At 40.8% G+C, this 13,755-nt stretch overlaps 1 protein-coding gene across 1 annotated transcript; it reads left to right on the top strand.

Annotated features, from left to right (window-relative positions):
• Window positions 1–8,760: 8,760 nt before the first annotated feature.
• On the top strand, window positions 8,761–13,344 carry klf9 (Kruppel like factor 9). The gene is made up of 2 exons (XM_083979144.1): window positions 8,761–9,719; window positions 11,187–13,344. Exons 1-2 carry the CDS (start codon window positions 9,320–9,322, stop codon window positions 11,462–11,464), a joined length of 678 nt encoding a protein of 225 aa, XP_083835270.1. The 5' UTR covers window positions 8,761–9,319; the 3' UTR covers window positions 11,465–13,344.
• Window positions 13,345–13,755: the final 411 nt, after the last annotated feature.

Here is a 13,755-nt window from a genome sequence, read left to right as displayed (position 1 = left end):
GTTGTAGAGCAACAGTTTTCATTTCTTTTGTTAGAGAAAGAAAGCAGTGTTTGAACATACTTCAGGCAAAACGTCATTAGACTGTCACGTTTCCAGTCATAGCTGTCCAGTGTCAGCGATCTGTATCTGCAGCAATTGGGAAAGTAAAAGCTGTGTTTGATTAAGCCAGGCGATAATAGTGAATAGCTTGGGGCTATCAGGGAAAAGTGAAGGAAAAAATGTGACAGAAAGACTGGGCTCAGCTCGTGACAAAATCCAGTTTTTTACAGCTCGTGCTTGGCACAGATCCAAGGTGCGAGTCTGTATCAGTGAAGTAAATGAGGGCAATGAGTGCAGCCACTTTCAGGGCCAGTGCATAAGAAAGGAAATAAGATGGGAGGGTTTTGTTTTGAGGTGCATGTTGACATTCACATGCATATTTACATGTCTTCTACACACATACATGGTCGGTAAAATCCTACATATCACTTGGAAATAAACTCATCCTAAGACCTGACCCCAGAGAGCTTTAACAAGTGCAATTGCAAATAACGGGGACAAGAGGGCGCTGTGAGCCTACTTCAGAAGCAATGCCTGCTGGGCGAACCTGATGTGAACTTTCTCTGCCTGCACCTGACACCAAAAATCCTTCCGTTCAACCAATCGTAGCTCTCTTGTGGCCCAGCACCTCCTCCTTCAGGTTTCAGCAGTGGCATTTATGTTGCAATGGTTTTATACCCATCTACACTTAATGGATCCGTCCTTCACCTATTCCATAACTGTCATTCATTTGCTTTTCTCCTTTCTTTATTTTTTATTGCATTCAAAGCCAGCCACTGCAAAAGCAGACTTTAAAGGAAAGCAGTTGCCCAGTGACTAAGCCTATTATAATCATACACAGGTCAAGAAGCGGTCCTACAGAAACTGCTCATTTATGAATTCACTTTTGAAAAAAAATAAAGCTTGATGAAAAGCTGTCAAGTATATGCATTCTAGCTGAGATTTAAGAAAGGCGTGCATTTTAAGTGACATGGAGGATGAAAAATGGAACTATTATTAAAAGATGAAAGCCAGATCAGTGTTTTAAATTTTTCTCATTTTTTTATTCTAGTGGAAGAAGTCTGGAGGGGAAGAAGAAGTCCTTCTCTGATAGATTTGTAAACATAAGATCATTAAATTATAGAATTCTTACTGATTTCTTTTTTTTATGTTTATGTTTTATATTTCCTTGCTATTACAATTCATTTGAATCATGTTGCATTTATTTTGAGATTGATTCTATTTATTGACATTTTCTTGCTCATTGATAATTACAGTAAATGCCTGTTTGAATTACAAAATTAATATTTATATCTTCTCAGTGATATTTTTGTCGAATTTTAAGTATTTTCTAATTAAACTTTTAAATTTAATAAAAGATGACCATCTACATGCACTAAAAGCTGATGTATTATATTATTTATTAAATATAGAATTGTCTGATATACTGTACATTTCAATCATATTTAAAGTATTTAAAGTAGTTTTTATTGTATGTTTTATCAAGCAGCTTATGAAAATTTTCTAATATAAAGTTGACATGGCAATACACAGTTGCCAGTATACCAAACTTAGGGTGCCTTTTGGGCATCAATGGAGTATGTGGGGACTGAGGTGATTCAAAAGTCTGTGAAAATTCTCATCTGTTTTTTTTTTTCTCTCTTCTTCTCTAATCACAGAGCCCAAATATCAGTAATTGTTTTCAAACATATGGTTTTTGCATACTCTCATAGACCTTCGTTATTCTCTTTAAACACATCTGCTGTACAGAGTAGGGGACTGTTATTATTAGTAGACTGTGTCATTGCTTGTATGGACATCTATTTGAATCCACCCAAATGAATAGAAAGATATGATTGAGAATAACTCATAGCTGAGGTAAAAAAGAAAAAAAAAGATTTGCACAAAAACAGAGACATATGAGGATAAAGTATCACCATAAAATTGGTGCTGCTGTGTTTGTCCTATTTTCTTGCTTGAGTTGAATGCTTTGACTTATCTCTGTGTTACAACCCAGCCTGCTGGATGATCCAAACTGTCCACTGAACCCAGCCTAAACTTTTAATGGGTGCTCCAGTGATTTAGTGCTGTATCTTTATAAAGTTGTGAGAGTTACAAGAGATATTTCTGCAAGAAGAATAGTCAGAACTGAAGCAGCAGAGGCCCCAAGTCTTTGTCCCAAATATGACGCAACCTTTGCAATCAGCATCTCTAGTGTCTTTTTGTTACATGGACGTTTCAAATTCCTTATCCCACTTAATAAAACAGGTTGTCTGTGAAATATTTGTCATGTCAATGCTAACTGAACACCAGTTCAGGGTTATTTTCTTAGATGTCAGAAAACTCCACCAACAGCACCAACATAAATTGTCCTGTTGACACATGGTCAGTATGGATCATCTGGGTGGGACAGACACAATTTCCTCCAGCAAGATGTAGGTCACAGTAAGTTTTAGGGAAAGGTTGACCCCAAGTCAGTGCTCAGGGACAACATTACACCAGTGATGCAAGGTAGGAAGTATAGCAAGAAGTCATCATGGTGGAAAGAAAGAAAGTTTCACATCTAAACACTGTGCTATATGAGTTGAACCCTGAAGCTTTGTGAATCATAGATAATCTATAGATTTTGTATTTTATGTCTTCAGAAATGGCAAAAGTGTATGAATGAATGTCTTCATACCTGATTGACTTGTTCACTAATAGAAGTTTAACTTCCCGACAGTACAAATGATTATGGAGAATTGTTTTTTGACAGCTGTGGTCATACACAGTGACCCTTACTTAGTGACCCAAACCAAAATTTACCAAACCAAATGTAAATGACCTGAGCCGTGCCCAACTGACCTGACCTACACAGCTGCGGCAACCAGGCCTAACCAGACAGAGGTCGTACGGCTAAGCTCAGTTTTGCATGGCTAAGTATAAAAACAGATGCGATGTCGGGCTGAGAGTTTCAGCTCCTCTATTTGACCTGCCGTCACAGAAAATATAAATATTCTTGTCTAATTTCTTCATGAGACATCAAACCTGTCCATGTGTACATGATTCCTTGATGGTTTTGTGATATGTTGACATGGCTGTAGAAGAAAGTCCTGACAGGAGGTGTGCTTGTGTGCGTACGTGTGAATGTGCGTGTACATGACCTGCGTGTGAATCCAGACATAAAGATGACACTAATAACAGGGAGGCATGCCAACACAACACAACCCAACAGAATCTTAATGTACAGTATTTTTTAGATATTTTCCTATATCGTAACTTACAGTTCTGTGGAATCATGAGCATATGACGATAATCAACAGATCTGCTGCCCTCCTATGACAACCTTTGACTCATATGATAAAGAGAGTTTCACGCATATGTTTTTTCTGCAATAACTGCTGATGTTGTGCTTCTACAACCGAAAGGGACTTACCCCCCTGCTGGTCACACTTTATGTAATGTCCTTTAAATGCATGCAGTTCTTCCACTCAGAGTATACAGAGACGACGACCTGTAAAGATGACTGAGAGAAAGATAGAGCGAGATTATAACATGAAATCAAAGTAGTGAGTATTTGGATGCAAATACAAATCTGTATTCTTCAATGTGAATAGGATCATGTCTGGCATGCATCGTTAAATAAACAATTAAATAGATTGGTACTTCCTGTCTCGCCTCTTTTTACTAAAATACGTTTAATGTGTGTGACAGATGTGAGAAATTGGTGTAAAGTCAAGAGGTGTGTTCATCGTGTCTGGTTCAACAGGTCACAGTAAAGACCAGCAGCAAGTCGTCTTGTCAGACACACAAACGAACACAGGGCAGAGGCAGAGAGAAAAAGACTCACCATGCGGCTTTAAATTTACATTGGATTAAAGCTCTAAACATCAGGAACATCTGCATTTCAGTCCCTCCTCTTTATGACGCAAGCTACAAACTGGGGGCGAGAGCTGTTAACCTCAGTGTTGTAGAGCCCATAAAACAACAAAGGCTCACAGTGTGTGAACCATCAAGTAACGGGCCACATCACGCAAGCTGTTCTGCAGTTATGGCAGAACGTCAGATTCCCACCACCAGCCACTGGCTGCTGGTGAGACGAGTTGGACAGGTGCTGCCACGCTGTCAAAATTTGTCCCACCACCATGAGGCATCTCTCTTCCAGTTTACTTTCCCTCATGGTACACCAGTGACCCTCTGCTCTGACCTTCTGAAGTCTGTAAAACACCCAATAAACACCTGTGTGTCAAGAGTGTTGATTCAAACGAAAAAATCACAGTACCTGCACATCAATACAATCAGTACAATAGCACTGTGATGTTTCCTTTGAAAAACAATTACCCTTTTTTTTTTTTTTTTTTTTTTTTAAATATGGATAACTGGATATTCGGCCAGGTTTGGCTCAATATCTCACACAATGTAAGACCACAACAATTACCTTAGAAGTTGAATCCACAACTATGTGATAAATCATAAGACTTGCACCTTCAAAGTGGATAACACTGTGGAAGAAGTACTCTAATCAACTCCTGAACTCAGTTAAAAGTACTAGTAACACACTTTGGAGGATACTTTGTTTCAACTAAAGGTCCAACAATTTAGTCGTTAGAGTATTTCGAGTAAAGGTAATAGCCCCACTAAGTATAATTACATTGCATAATTTCAGCATTTTACAGTTTCAGCTCTTGGAGCATTCACACATCATCTGTGGTCTGTGAAGTAGCTGTGAGATGAATGTGATGTGGCGTTAAAGAGAAGGCTAAATGAGGACATGCTAAAGGGTGTGGATGTAAAGTGTAGCATATTGCATAAAGCCTTATTATACGCATTACGTTTTTTTTTCCCACCACTGCATGCATGCTATATTAATATACTAATGTCCATATAATACACCCAGGTTTCCCTTAATGTGTGTGATGACCTCCCCGGCCGCCTCGGGGTTGTTCACCCTGTGCCGGGCCGGCTGCTCTCCTCTCCGCCCTGCTCAGGCCTGTCCGCCGTGTCGCCATGGCGCTGCACTGCCTCCTGTTCCTCTGCGCATGAATCCGCGGACTGCACTCAGGATGAAGGCCGCCGACTGGACCGGAACTTCCAGTCTGTCCTGTGGGTGTGAGGGTGTTCATATAAGGGAGCGGGGTCACAGCCGGTGCGTCAGCTCATACTCCACACGTGGAAGGGAACATTCTGTACTGGTATTACGCACGTGCACCGCAACCCCCTCCACCACCACCACTACTTATCTCTGTTGCGGCACACGCACGCGCAGGCACACTCAAAAACAACTTCATCTTTGACACAATCATCATTACATGAACTTTTGCACTGTGGTGTTAAGGGAAGTGCGGGGCAGCGGCTGCACAAGCGCCTCCTCTTCCACGGAACTGTTTACTGCTCCTCTAAAGGAGGAGTGGGAGGGCGGCTGCGGGCTATATGTGTCCGGCCAAGACCCCGGTTTCAACGAGGCATTTTTCCTGGAAAATTTGGGGTTCTGCCACCAAATCGAGCAAAGTGGAGGCGGAGTTCCAGCACGGGACGATCCGGGAAGAGGGCGAAAAGTCCCCGCAGTGTTTGGTGTTTGGGCTCGCACAGTAATTGTGGCGCTCAAACAGGGACTTTGTTGTCGCTCCTGCTGCTGTCTTCATGAACTTTACTTCCTGATCATTTTGTGCTTCCCACCGAGCGATCAGTGGACATGAGGATGAAACTGCTTTAGGCAGCGCGGACAGAATGCAGCCTTTAGATGAACAGGGCATTTCGTGGGGGAAGAGGAGGAGGAGGAGTGGCACTTGCTCTCTGCCTGTTGTGAAATACACATTGTCCTACTGCTACAGTTGAAGATGTGTGGTTTTTACTTTGCTTGAGTCATGTGCTGCCAAAGAACAGAAAAACACCTCAGTGCCTGAGTCACTGTGTTCACCCATAAACAGCTTGTAGCTATGATCATTATCTACAATGCTCATATCAAGAAAAAAACAACTTTCCCTCTGCAGCATTGCTTAAGTCCACCTCCCCCAAGGCTGAGTGGGATTTTCAAGGAACGTTGGGGCCATGAATGAACCACCCACTGCTGTTTTTTTCCTCTCTTTTTAAACTGTGGGTCTTGTTACACTTTCAAGTGGACTGGCTGCCATCTCTCTTGCCTGTATATAGGCTTGTGAAAGTGCATGTATGGTCTGCCAGACAGATTAGCAGCTCCACTTAACACTTTTTTACTAGTCTGCAGTTACCATGTTTGATCAAGTAACAGCAGCAATTTATTGTTGTAACACAACAAAGCAACACACTTGGTAATTTATCAAAGTTTACACATAAAACATTTTAAATAAAATGTTGACTGTGTATAAAACACTCATAACATGCCCTACATTTACAATGCATTTTCGCTCGGCATCACACAAACTGCATCATAGCTTTCATCATTGCTATTTCCATGTGATGTGAGGCTTATCACATTATGTACAGCCCTCACAGTGTTTACTGATCTTGATACCAGGTGTTGAAAAACAAGACAAGTGAATGAGTGTGAATACTTTGCTCAGCATGATGACGAAACGTCATGCTGAGGTGCCTCAAACATCACAAAATACACAGAACAGAGTAACTCCCTATACCTGTCTGTATGAGACAAAATATATTGTGATCTATACATATTTGAGATCATGGATCAAAGAATCATTTCTGTTATGGAACAAATACTCACTTGAACCCAATGTCATTCAAACGTCTGTTATTTGGAGCAGACTTTAAGGTATTATAACAAGCCACAGTCTCCACCCATAACAATTATATTACTGTCACATTTTATGCATAACACATGAAGCATTTAGAAGTAATTGTGATAAATGACACTTAATAGTAATATTTAGTGACATGCATGCTTGTAATATTTTGATGACTGCTGCTATTAAACCTTATAATACTGTAGCTTCCAAACCTGTTACGACGAGTATGAGTGTGTTGTTGTGTGTTGCAGGAATCTCAATTATGAATTTCTTCACATAACACAGAAAGTGTTCACTACATTCTTCTTATTTCAGATTTTGAATTACCAGTGTGAGCCTTTTTCACAAAAACAACTGGACATTGTCTACACTAGTGAGGAGAAAACAGGCCACTTTCATTAGCTACAGCACCAGTCGACTGTTATTTGCTGTTTCTGTTTCTGTTAAATTTGAAAGAAAGAAACACACACACACACACTGGCCTACATCTACATGCAATGGCAACAAAGACCAACCTCATGCACAGTGTGAGTTTGTATTGGCACTGAAGAGTTCAGTTAGCTTTGAGGACAGTTGAGGACAGTGCTAATTTAGGATCAGATCATGGTTGTGAAACTGGGACACAAAGTGAGACCTGTCCACAGCCAACACATCATGGGCCACAGTGGCTGGTTGATCTACATCAAAGAAAACAAGCCCCAAGACACAGATGTATGTGTCATCACCTACATAGTGATCTGCCGGCTCTGCTTGGATGCCACTGCAGCTGCTACTATGTTGGGGTTACCCAAACAAACTGCTGCATCACTAGTCGGCTTGTTTTTTCCCCCCCAACAGGCAGATGTCATCAACCTCTGATAGGAGACTTACCTGACAATTTATCTGACCTATAAAGCTGCTTAATTAAATAATTACCGCTTAAATCAGTCAGAGAGGTGAATAACATCTGATTTATTCCGCACCTCTACCTTAAACGTAACCTGCCCTGCCTGCATGCTTTTACCCCCACTAATGACTGCAGTAAATAGGTCAGGAGCTGTAGGCGGGGCGTTCATGTACAACAGGCGCTACTGAATCCATATCATGCACCATGCTATCCAAACAGAGAGCTGCAGCCTGTAAGTGCTACTTTCTTTGCCCATGCGATGGTGTAGCACAGTAAAACTGCCATCATAAAAAGTATAAAGCAGCTCAGTGAGGCACATACACGTTTTGAAGCAAACCTAAATTATATTGTTATTTTTTTCTTGAACAATATTATGTTTACCTTGATGCAAACCGGCATGGTTGTGCTTCAGTTGGATCACAATAAAAGGAAATATGCTCATCTATCAGTTTATAACAAATATCACACTCAGAAAGATACAATAAATAGACTTTCACAACATGCAGCTTTTCCCCAGCATAACACGATAAGGCAACAGCGTGGGATTGGGGGCGTGTCGTGGTGTGGCTATACGCCCCCTGCTGCGATGTTGCATTCAAGTGTCTCTGTAAAGCATGTGGAAAATGTAAATCATCTTTGATAATAAGAAAAACGTGTACCCGGTAACAGTACTTGAACCATCAAGAACGTATGAATATAATAAAATGTACTCAGTAAAACATATTAAATCAGCATGAATGTCTCCTGTGCCAAACCATTAAGCTGCATTTTCACCAGCAGCATCAAATCAAGAAAGCTCCAACAACTCAATGTAGTTAAAACTACAACTCTACACAAACTATTACAACTCTACATAATGTTATTCAGCAACAGCAAATAAATCCAAACGGATACTTTCTGCTGATATGCAACACCAGTCTGGAACTATTTCACACCAATTAAAATAGATTATTAAATTGGGTGATGCAATTATGATCAAATACTTTTTCCACATTTTTCTATTTGTAACTCAATTTTTCAATAGTAACCGTGAACGTAATGAAAATGTAACAATTAAATATATATTCTTATTTTATTTTAAATGCATATACAGAAAATGTACAAGATACACATTTTTCCCATCGTCTCTGCTACGTGAAGGCAGCATCGTTCTGGGTCAGCCCCTTTTCCGACCTCTGATTGGTCAGTCGTCCATCACTCACTCGTGTGAATAGACGATTCCAAAAAACTAGTCACGTTTCTTGTCAGCCAATCACAACCCCGCTTTATTATGACACCGCGGGATTCCGCGAAATTGTTTCTTGGAGTTGGGAGAAGTGCTGGTCGCAGTAAAATAGGACAAGTTGACGCATGTGTGGGAGCGTTCATAAACGCAGACACAATAGCTCGGTCGGTAAAGGCAGAGTTTTATTGATTCGTCATTCAGAAATCAGAGTCTACACGGAGCAGGAGAGGGGCAAAGCCGGAGACGATTCAAACTGTTATCTTTCCCGAGGGAGTGTTTATTTATCCGCCCCGCAACCTCAACAAGAAAACGCAGCCTTTGCGGAATAGTCACATTGAAAACGACACGTGTGGATGGTTAACCACATGTTTTCGAGAGGGACTGCAGTCTGATCACTTTATTGTAACCCCCTTTTGTCGGGTTGTTTTTCATAGTTCATAGCGACTCTCTGCATATTGTTTGTTTTCTCCACCCGGACCCGCTACAGTGATGTCGGAGGTTGACGTCTCTGCAGAGTTTGTCCCCAGCCGACCACCGGGGCGGACAGAGGACACGCTCAAAGAGAACCAGGAGAACAGGACTTTGCTGATGGTGGCAATGATTTTATTGGACTTGAACAAATGCAACCCCAATGTTATCAGCACCGGGGGCAGCAGATGTCTCGGGGGCAGCGACACCACGCAGGAGAAAGTGGAGCGGGGGAGTTGCCGGTTGAACGCCGGGGACAGCCGGGGCCCGGTGGCCACCAAACAAACCCGGAACAAGAAGGCGGCGGCGGCGGCGAGGAGACAGGAGTCCCCCGAGAAGAAGCACTGCTGCCCGTTCGCCGGCTGTGGGAAGATGTACGGAAAGTCGTCCCACCTCAAAGCCCACCTACGGGTCCACACCGGTAAGAGGAAGCTCTGCTCTGCTCGGTAACTCAGCAGACACGCCTACGAAACTAGTGGGCTCGGTTCTGTTGACGACAGCGAAACCGCTCTGCGTCACTTCTGCCATTATTTTTAATATCGTTGACATCACTGTTCAAACTCTATTGGCTGTTTCCAGGACTAGGCTGCATCCGACGAGTGACACAGCAGTCTGGGATTAGGCTATTAAAGAATTACTGCAAGATATAGGCTATAAAAACTAAAGTATGATGATGTCTGATGATTGAGGATCTCATTTTAATATGACGATGTTAGAAACCAAACCTGCAGCCTGTGTGTGTGTGTTTGTTATGTGACATGAGAGACCACATGTTCTGGCTAATGTGTAACAGATTATAGGAAAGGTGGTCCCATGAATTTGCCCGGACTGGAGGTGTGACTGGCCGTGTATGGGGTGGGGGCGGGGGAGGGGAGAGGAGAGGATGGGGGTTGTACTTTAATGTGCTATTGACACGCACCCAGCGAGCTGGGAACACCGCGTGCCGCATGATGTTATCCGAAAAAAGATGGCTCAAATTATTTATTATTTTTTTCCGTCGACGGTTATCATACGTAGCCGTTGTTTTGTCATTGCCTATCACATGTGAAGTCATAACAGCGAGTGACAGTGTGGTAAACACCGACATATTGGCTTATGATTCACATGCAGGTCACTGCGACACTGTTGTCCCCACACGTTCCTATCCTGAGGTAACCCTCCCTGCACCACTATTTCCTCATACGTCATCCCCCTCCACTCCCCTCACGCCGAGTTGTAAACAAGAGCAGACATGTGGTTCAGTAGAGCACGTGGAGTGGAGGTGGGGGTGAACATAGGTCCTTTTTTTGCTTTTTCCTCTACTTAATTCACAGGATCTTATCACGAGCCACCATTTCTAAATCAATATGTTCTGATATCCTTCCTAGAAAACAGTGTGTATGCACACAATTCCTCAAAATCTGCTTTTCTCCAGACAAAAGAGTTTGAGATCTGTTCCTCTTTTTTTTTTGTCTTGGCTAATTTTGTAACTGTGTATCTCAGTACCATCTCTCCTTGTTTCAAGGCAATTACAGAATTGAATGAAAATGTTAATCAGGATTAGTTAGAGTGAAGGTTATAGCTGAAGCTGGTGCTCTCTTCAGGGTCTTGCCTACCCCAGTCTCATTTTAACACTTTAAAAACCTATTTGACATTGGGTTATCATCTTGATACTTAAGACATGACATAAAGAATGATGCAGTATTTGTGTTTGGGGCCTTGGAGGTGTAGAACATGGCTCCTGGTCATTTTTGTATTTTGTCTGCCATACCACATACTCTAAAGGAAGAGTTACCATTTGGATCATTTTCCATTTCTTTCTTCTTTATTTATTTAATTTACACATAGCCTAATAGTGGGTTTTCTGTGTGTGGTAATACTATACCTGATCATGTGTGTGTTTCCACAGGTGAGCGCCCCTTCGAGTGCACCTGGTCCGAGTGTGGCAAGAAGTTCTCCCGCTCAGATGAATTGACACGTCACTATCGCACACACACGGGCGAGAAGCGATTCAACTGTCCAATGTGTGACAAGTGCTTCATGAGGAGCGACCATCTGACTAAACATGCCCGGAGACATGCAGGCTTCCATCCCAACATGCTCCAAGGCTCCAGTGCTGCAAAGAGGCGCCGGTGCTCCCTGTCTGTCTCCAGTGATTCTGGCGACCAAAGCCCTGCAGGGGTGTGAGTCGCACCCAAAGTTGTTATTTAATGTAGTATAATCTGTACATTTATACATAAAGGAACATGTAGAATATACAGAGGCTTACACAATCCATGTGTGGTGAGTGCACCTACATGCAAATTCCTTTAAGCCAGACAGCCCAACCAGCCAAGGCCACTATTCAGAGAGTTTTTTCTGCTACATGCAACAATAGGCAATGTATGTCAAAAAGAAACCTTTTGAACCTGACTGCAATCAATCTGGAGCTTCGCCCTCTTCTTCCCTGAGGTGACTGGTATTTATTAAGGGGTATTCAGGGTCTGTGAGATAGATCTAGTTGTTTTGACATTTGTAATTATTTTAATTTGTGTTGTGTGATGTGTTTTTTTGTGGAAGAATCTGCCATCCAAGTTGTATTCATGTACATAGTTTTCATAAACACTACATTTCTTCACTTTGCATTACAGACTTTTGCAGATGAAGAAATGAAAACTTGCGACTGAGATATTCCCAGTGTGTCAAAAAGTTCTGGGAATAGTCCTTTAGTGAATGTTATTGCTGCACATAAACACATACTTCCACGTGTACAGGTTTTTTTTTCAGTCCAGAACAGGGCATATGTACAGTATAGCAGTACTATCTTGTAAGTAGATTAAAGAGACCACATTTCAAGTGGATGATATATTCAGTGTACTGTAGTTACATGTTATTAGAGAGTAATAACACAGTTATAATATAGAGAATTATAGAGCTTGGATATTTAATTTCATACATTTGGCTATGGACTTAGTAAATCAGGTATACTGTGAGCTTGTAGGTATGCAGTGTGTTTCCTGTGTTGAAAAAACATGATTATTGTCATATGAACTTGCAAATAATTGCACCAAAACACATTTATAGTACTTAAAGCAAGAATATAATACATTTTCAACCTCACGCATAAAGAAAAGTCATCTTTTGGTTCAGGCTTGCATTATGTCAGTGCAGGAAACATTACAGGGTAAAGCCTTGAAAAGGTAAAAGTGGAAACTTAACCTTTTCATCTTTCTGTGCTAAGACCATCATGATTAATGTTTAGTCAAGTGTGCAAGCTGTAAACAGGAATGTCTGTGCCTTTTAAGGGTTTTGTAGTGAGGAATTTCTACATTTTCAACCTTTGGAAATACTACCTTGAATGAACATTGTCAGATTATTTATGTTGATATTCAATACTTTGGATATCAACGACTGTCTCTTATATATACCAACAGTGCCAGTTGCTGTACATTGAAACTAACTTTTGTTTACTCTATATCTTGACTGAGTTTTATCAGGGAAAAATGTGATGCATGGTCATTTCATCTAACATTACACCCCCTGGTGGTGACATGGAAGCACAACATTTCTCACTACAGAAAGTCATAAAACCTTTTTTATTTTATGTCCTAACATTTTAAGGCACATTCTTGTGACCGGTTTATTTGTGAATCAACAAATTCCATCATGTAGCATGTTTGTATGCATTTGTTTGGTACATTATATTTTTTATTTGTCTGGTAATCTTTTATAATATTACTAAATGGGATGAGTGGTCTTATTCATCGCTACAGGAGCCAGAAATGTGTCATGTCATGATGTTGTTAGTTTTCTTTTTATACAAGCCACGTAATGCGTTAAAACGCCCAGATAGAGTGTAAAGTTAGGTGTAGTTAACCTAGAACACAAACTACATACATTTGTAAAGTGAGATGCTGTTTTTCTTTTCTGGCATTATGACAACTGTGATTAGATGTTGGTGCCTTTCAGGTTGGAGCCCTAACTTCTGAAGCTACTGTACTGTAATCAGGGACTGTCAGTACAGGCCCCATGTTATTGCAATATACATAGCTATGTAATAATTTACTGCTCAAAAGTTTTAACATTAAAATATTTTTTTCTTTCTTATCATTTGCTCATTACTTCTTTCTACATCACCCATCCATATATACTGGTAATAACGAAGGTGAATTAAGAAATCCTCACATCAAGGTGTAAAAAAAATTTAAAAAAAAGTAGAGTAGGGCGCACTCAATTAGCTTTGTGTTTATTTGTTTTCATACACCGCACATAACAATAACATTGTTAAATACTGGAATGGAAGTGTTTACAATACAAGAAAATCATTTAAAAAAAGGAAAACCAAAGAAAAACAATTATCACCCGTGTCTAAATGTAAAAAAGCATAACTATAAAGATAGCAAATGCTCTTCGAATGAACTAATTTATTAAGATGGGAATAAATACACATCTTTTAAACTCTGTAATTAAGGCATACTCCAATTGCAAATAATCAACTG

The sequence above is a fragment of the Trachurus trachurus genome (assembly GCF_905171665.1).
Source record: "Trachurus trachurus genome assembly, chromosome: 9".
Lineage (NCBI taxonomy): Eukaryota > Metazoa > Chordata > Actinopteri > Carangiformes > Carangidae > Trachurus > Trachurus trachurus.
Note: the sequence above shows the minus strand (reverse complement) of the source record. Positions and strands in the feature narration are given on the sequence as shown.

Excerpts from the sequence above, each read along its gene's own strand:
- klf9 (XM_083979144.1), top strand. The coding sequence starts at position 9,320 with ATGTCGGAGGTTGACGTCTCTGCAGAGTTTGTCCCCAGCCGACCACCG. Across the intron at positions 9,720-11,186 it reads CCACCTACGGGTCCACACCG|GTGAGCGCCCCTTCGAGTGC; the intron begins GTAAGAGGAAGC and ends GTGTTTCCACAG.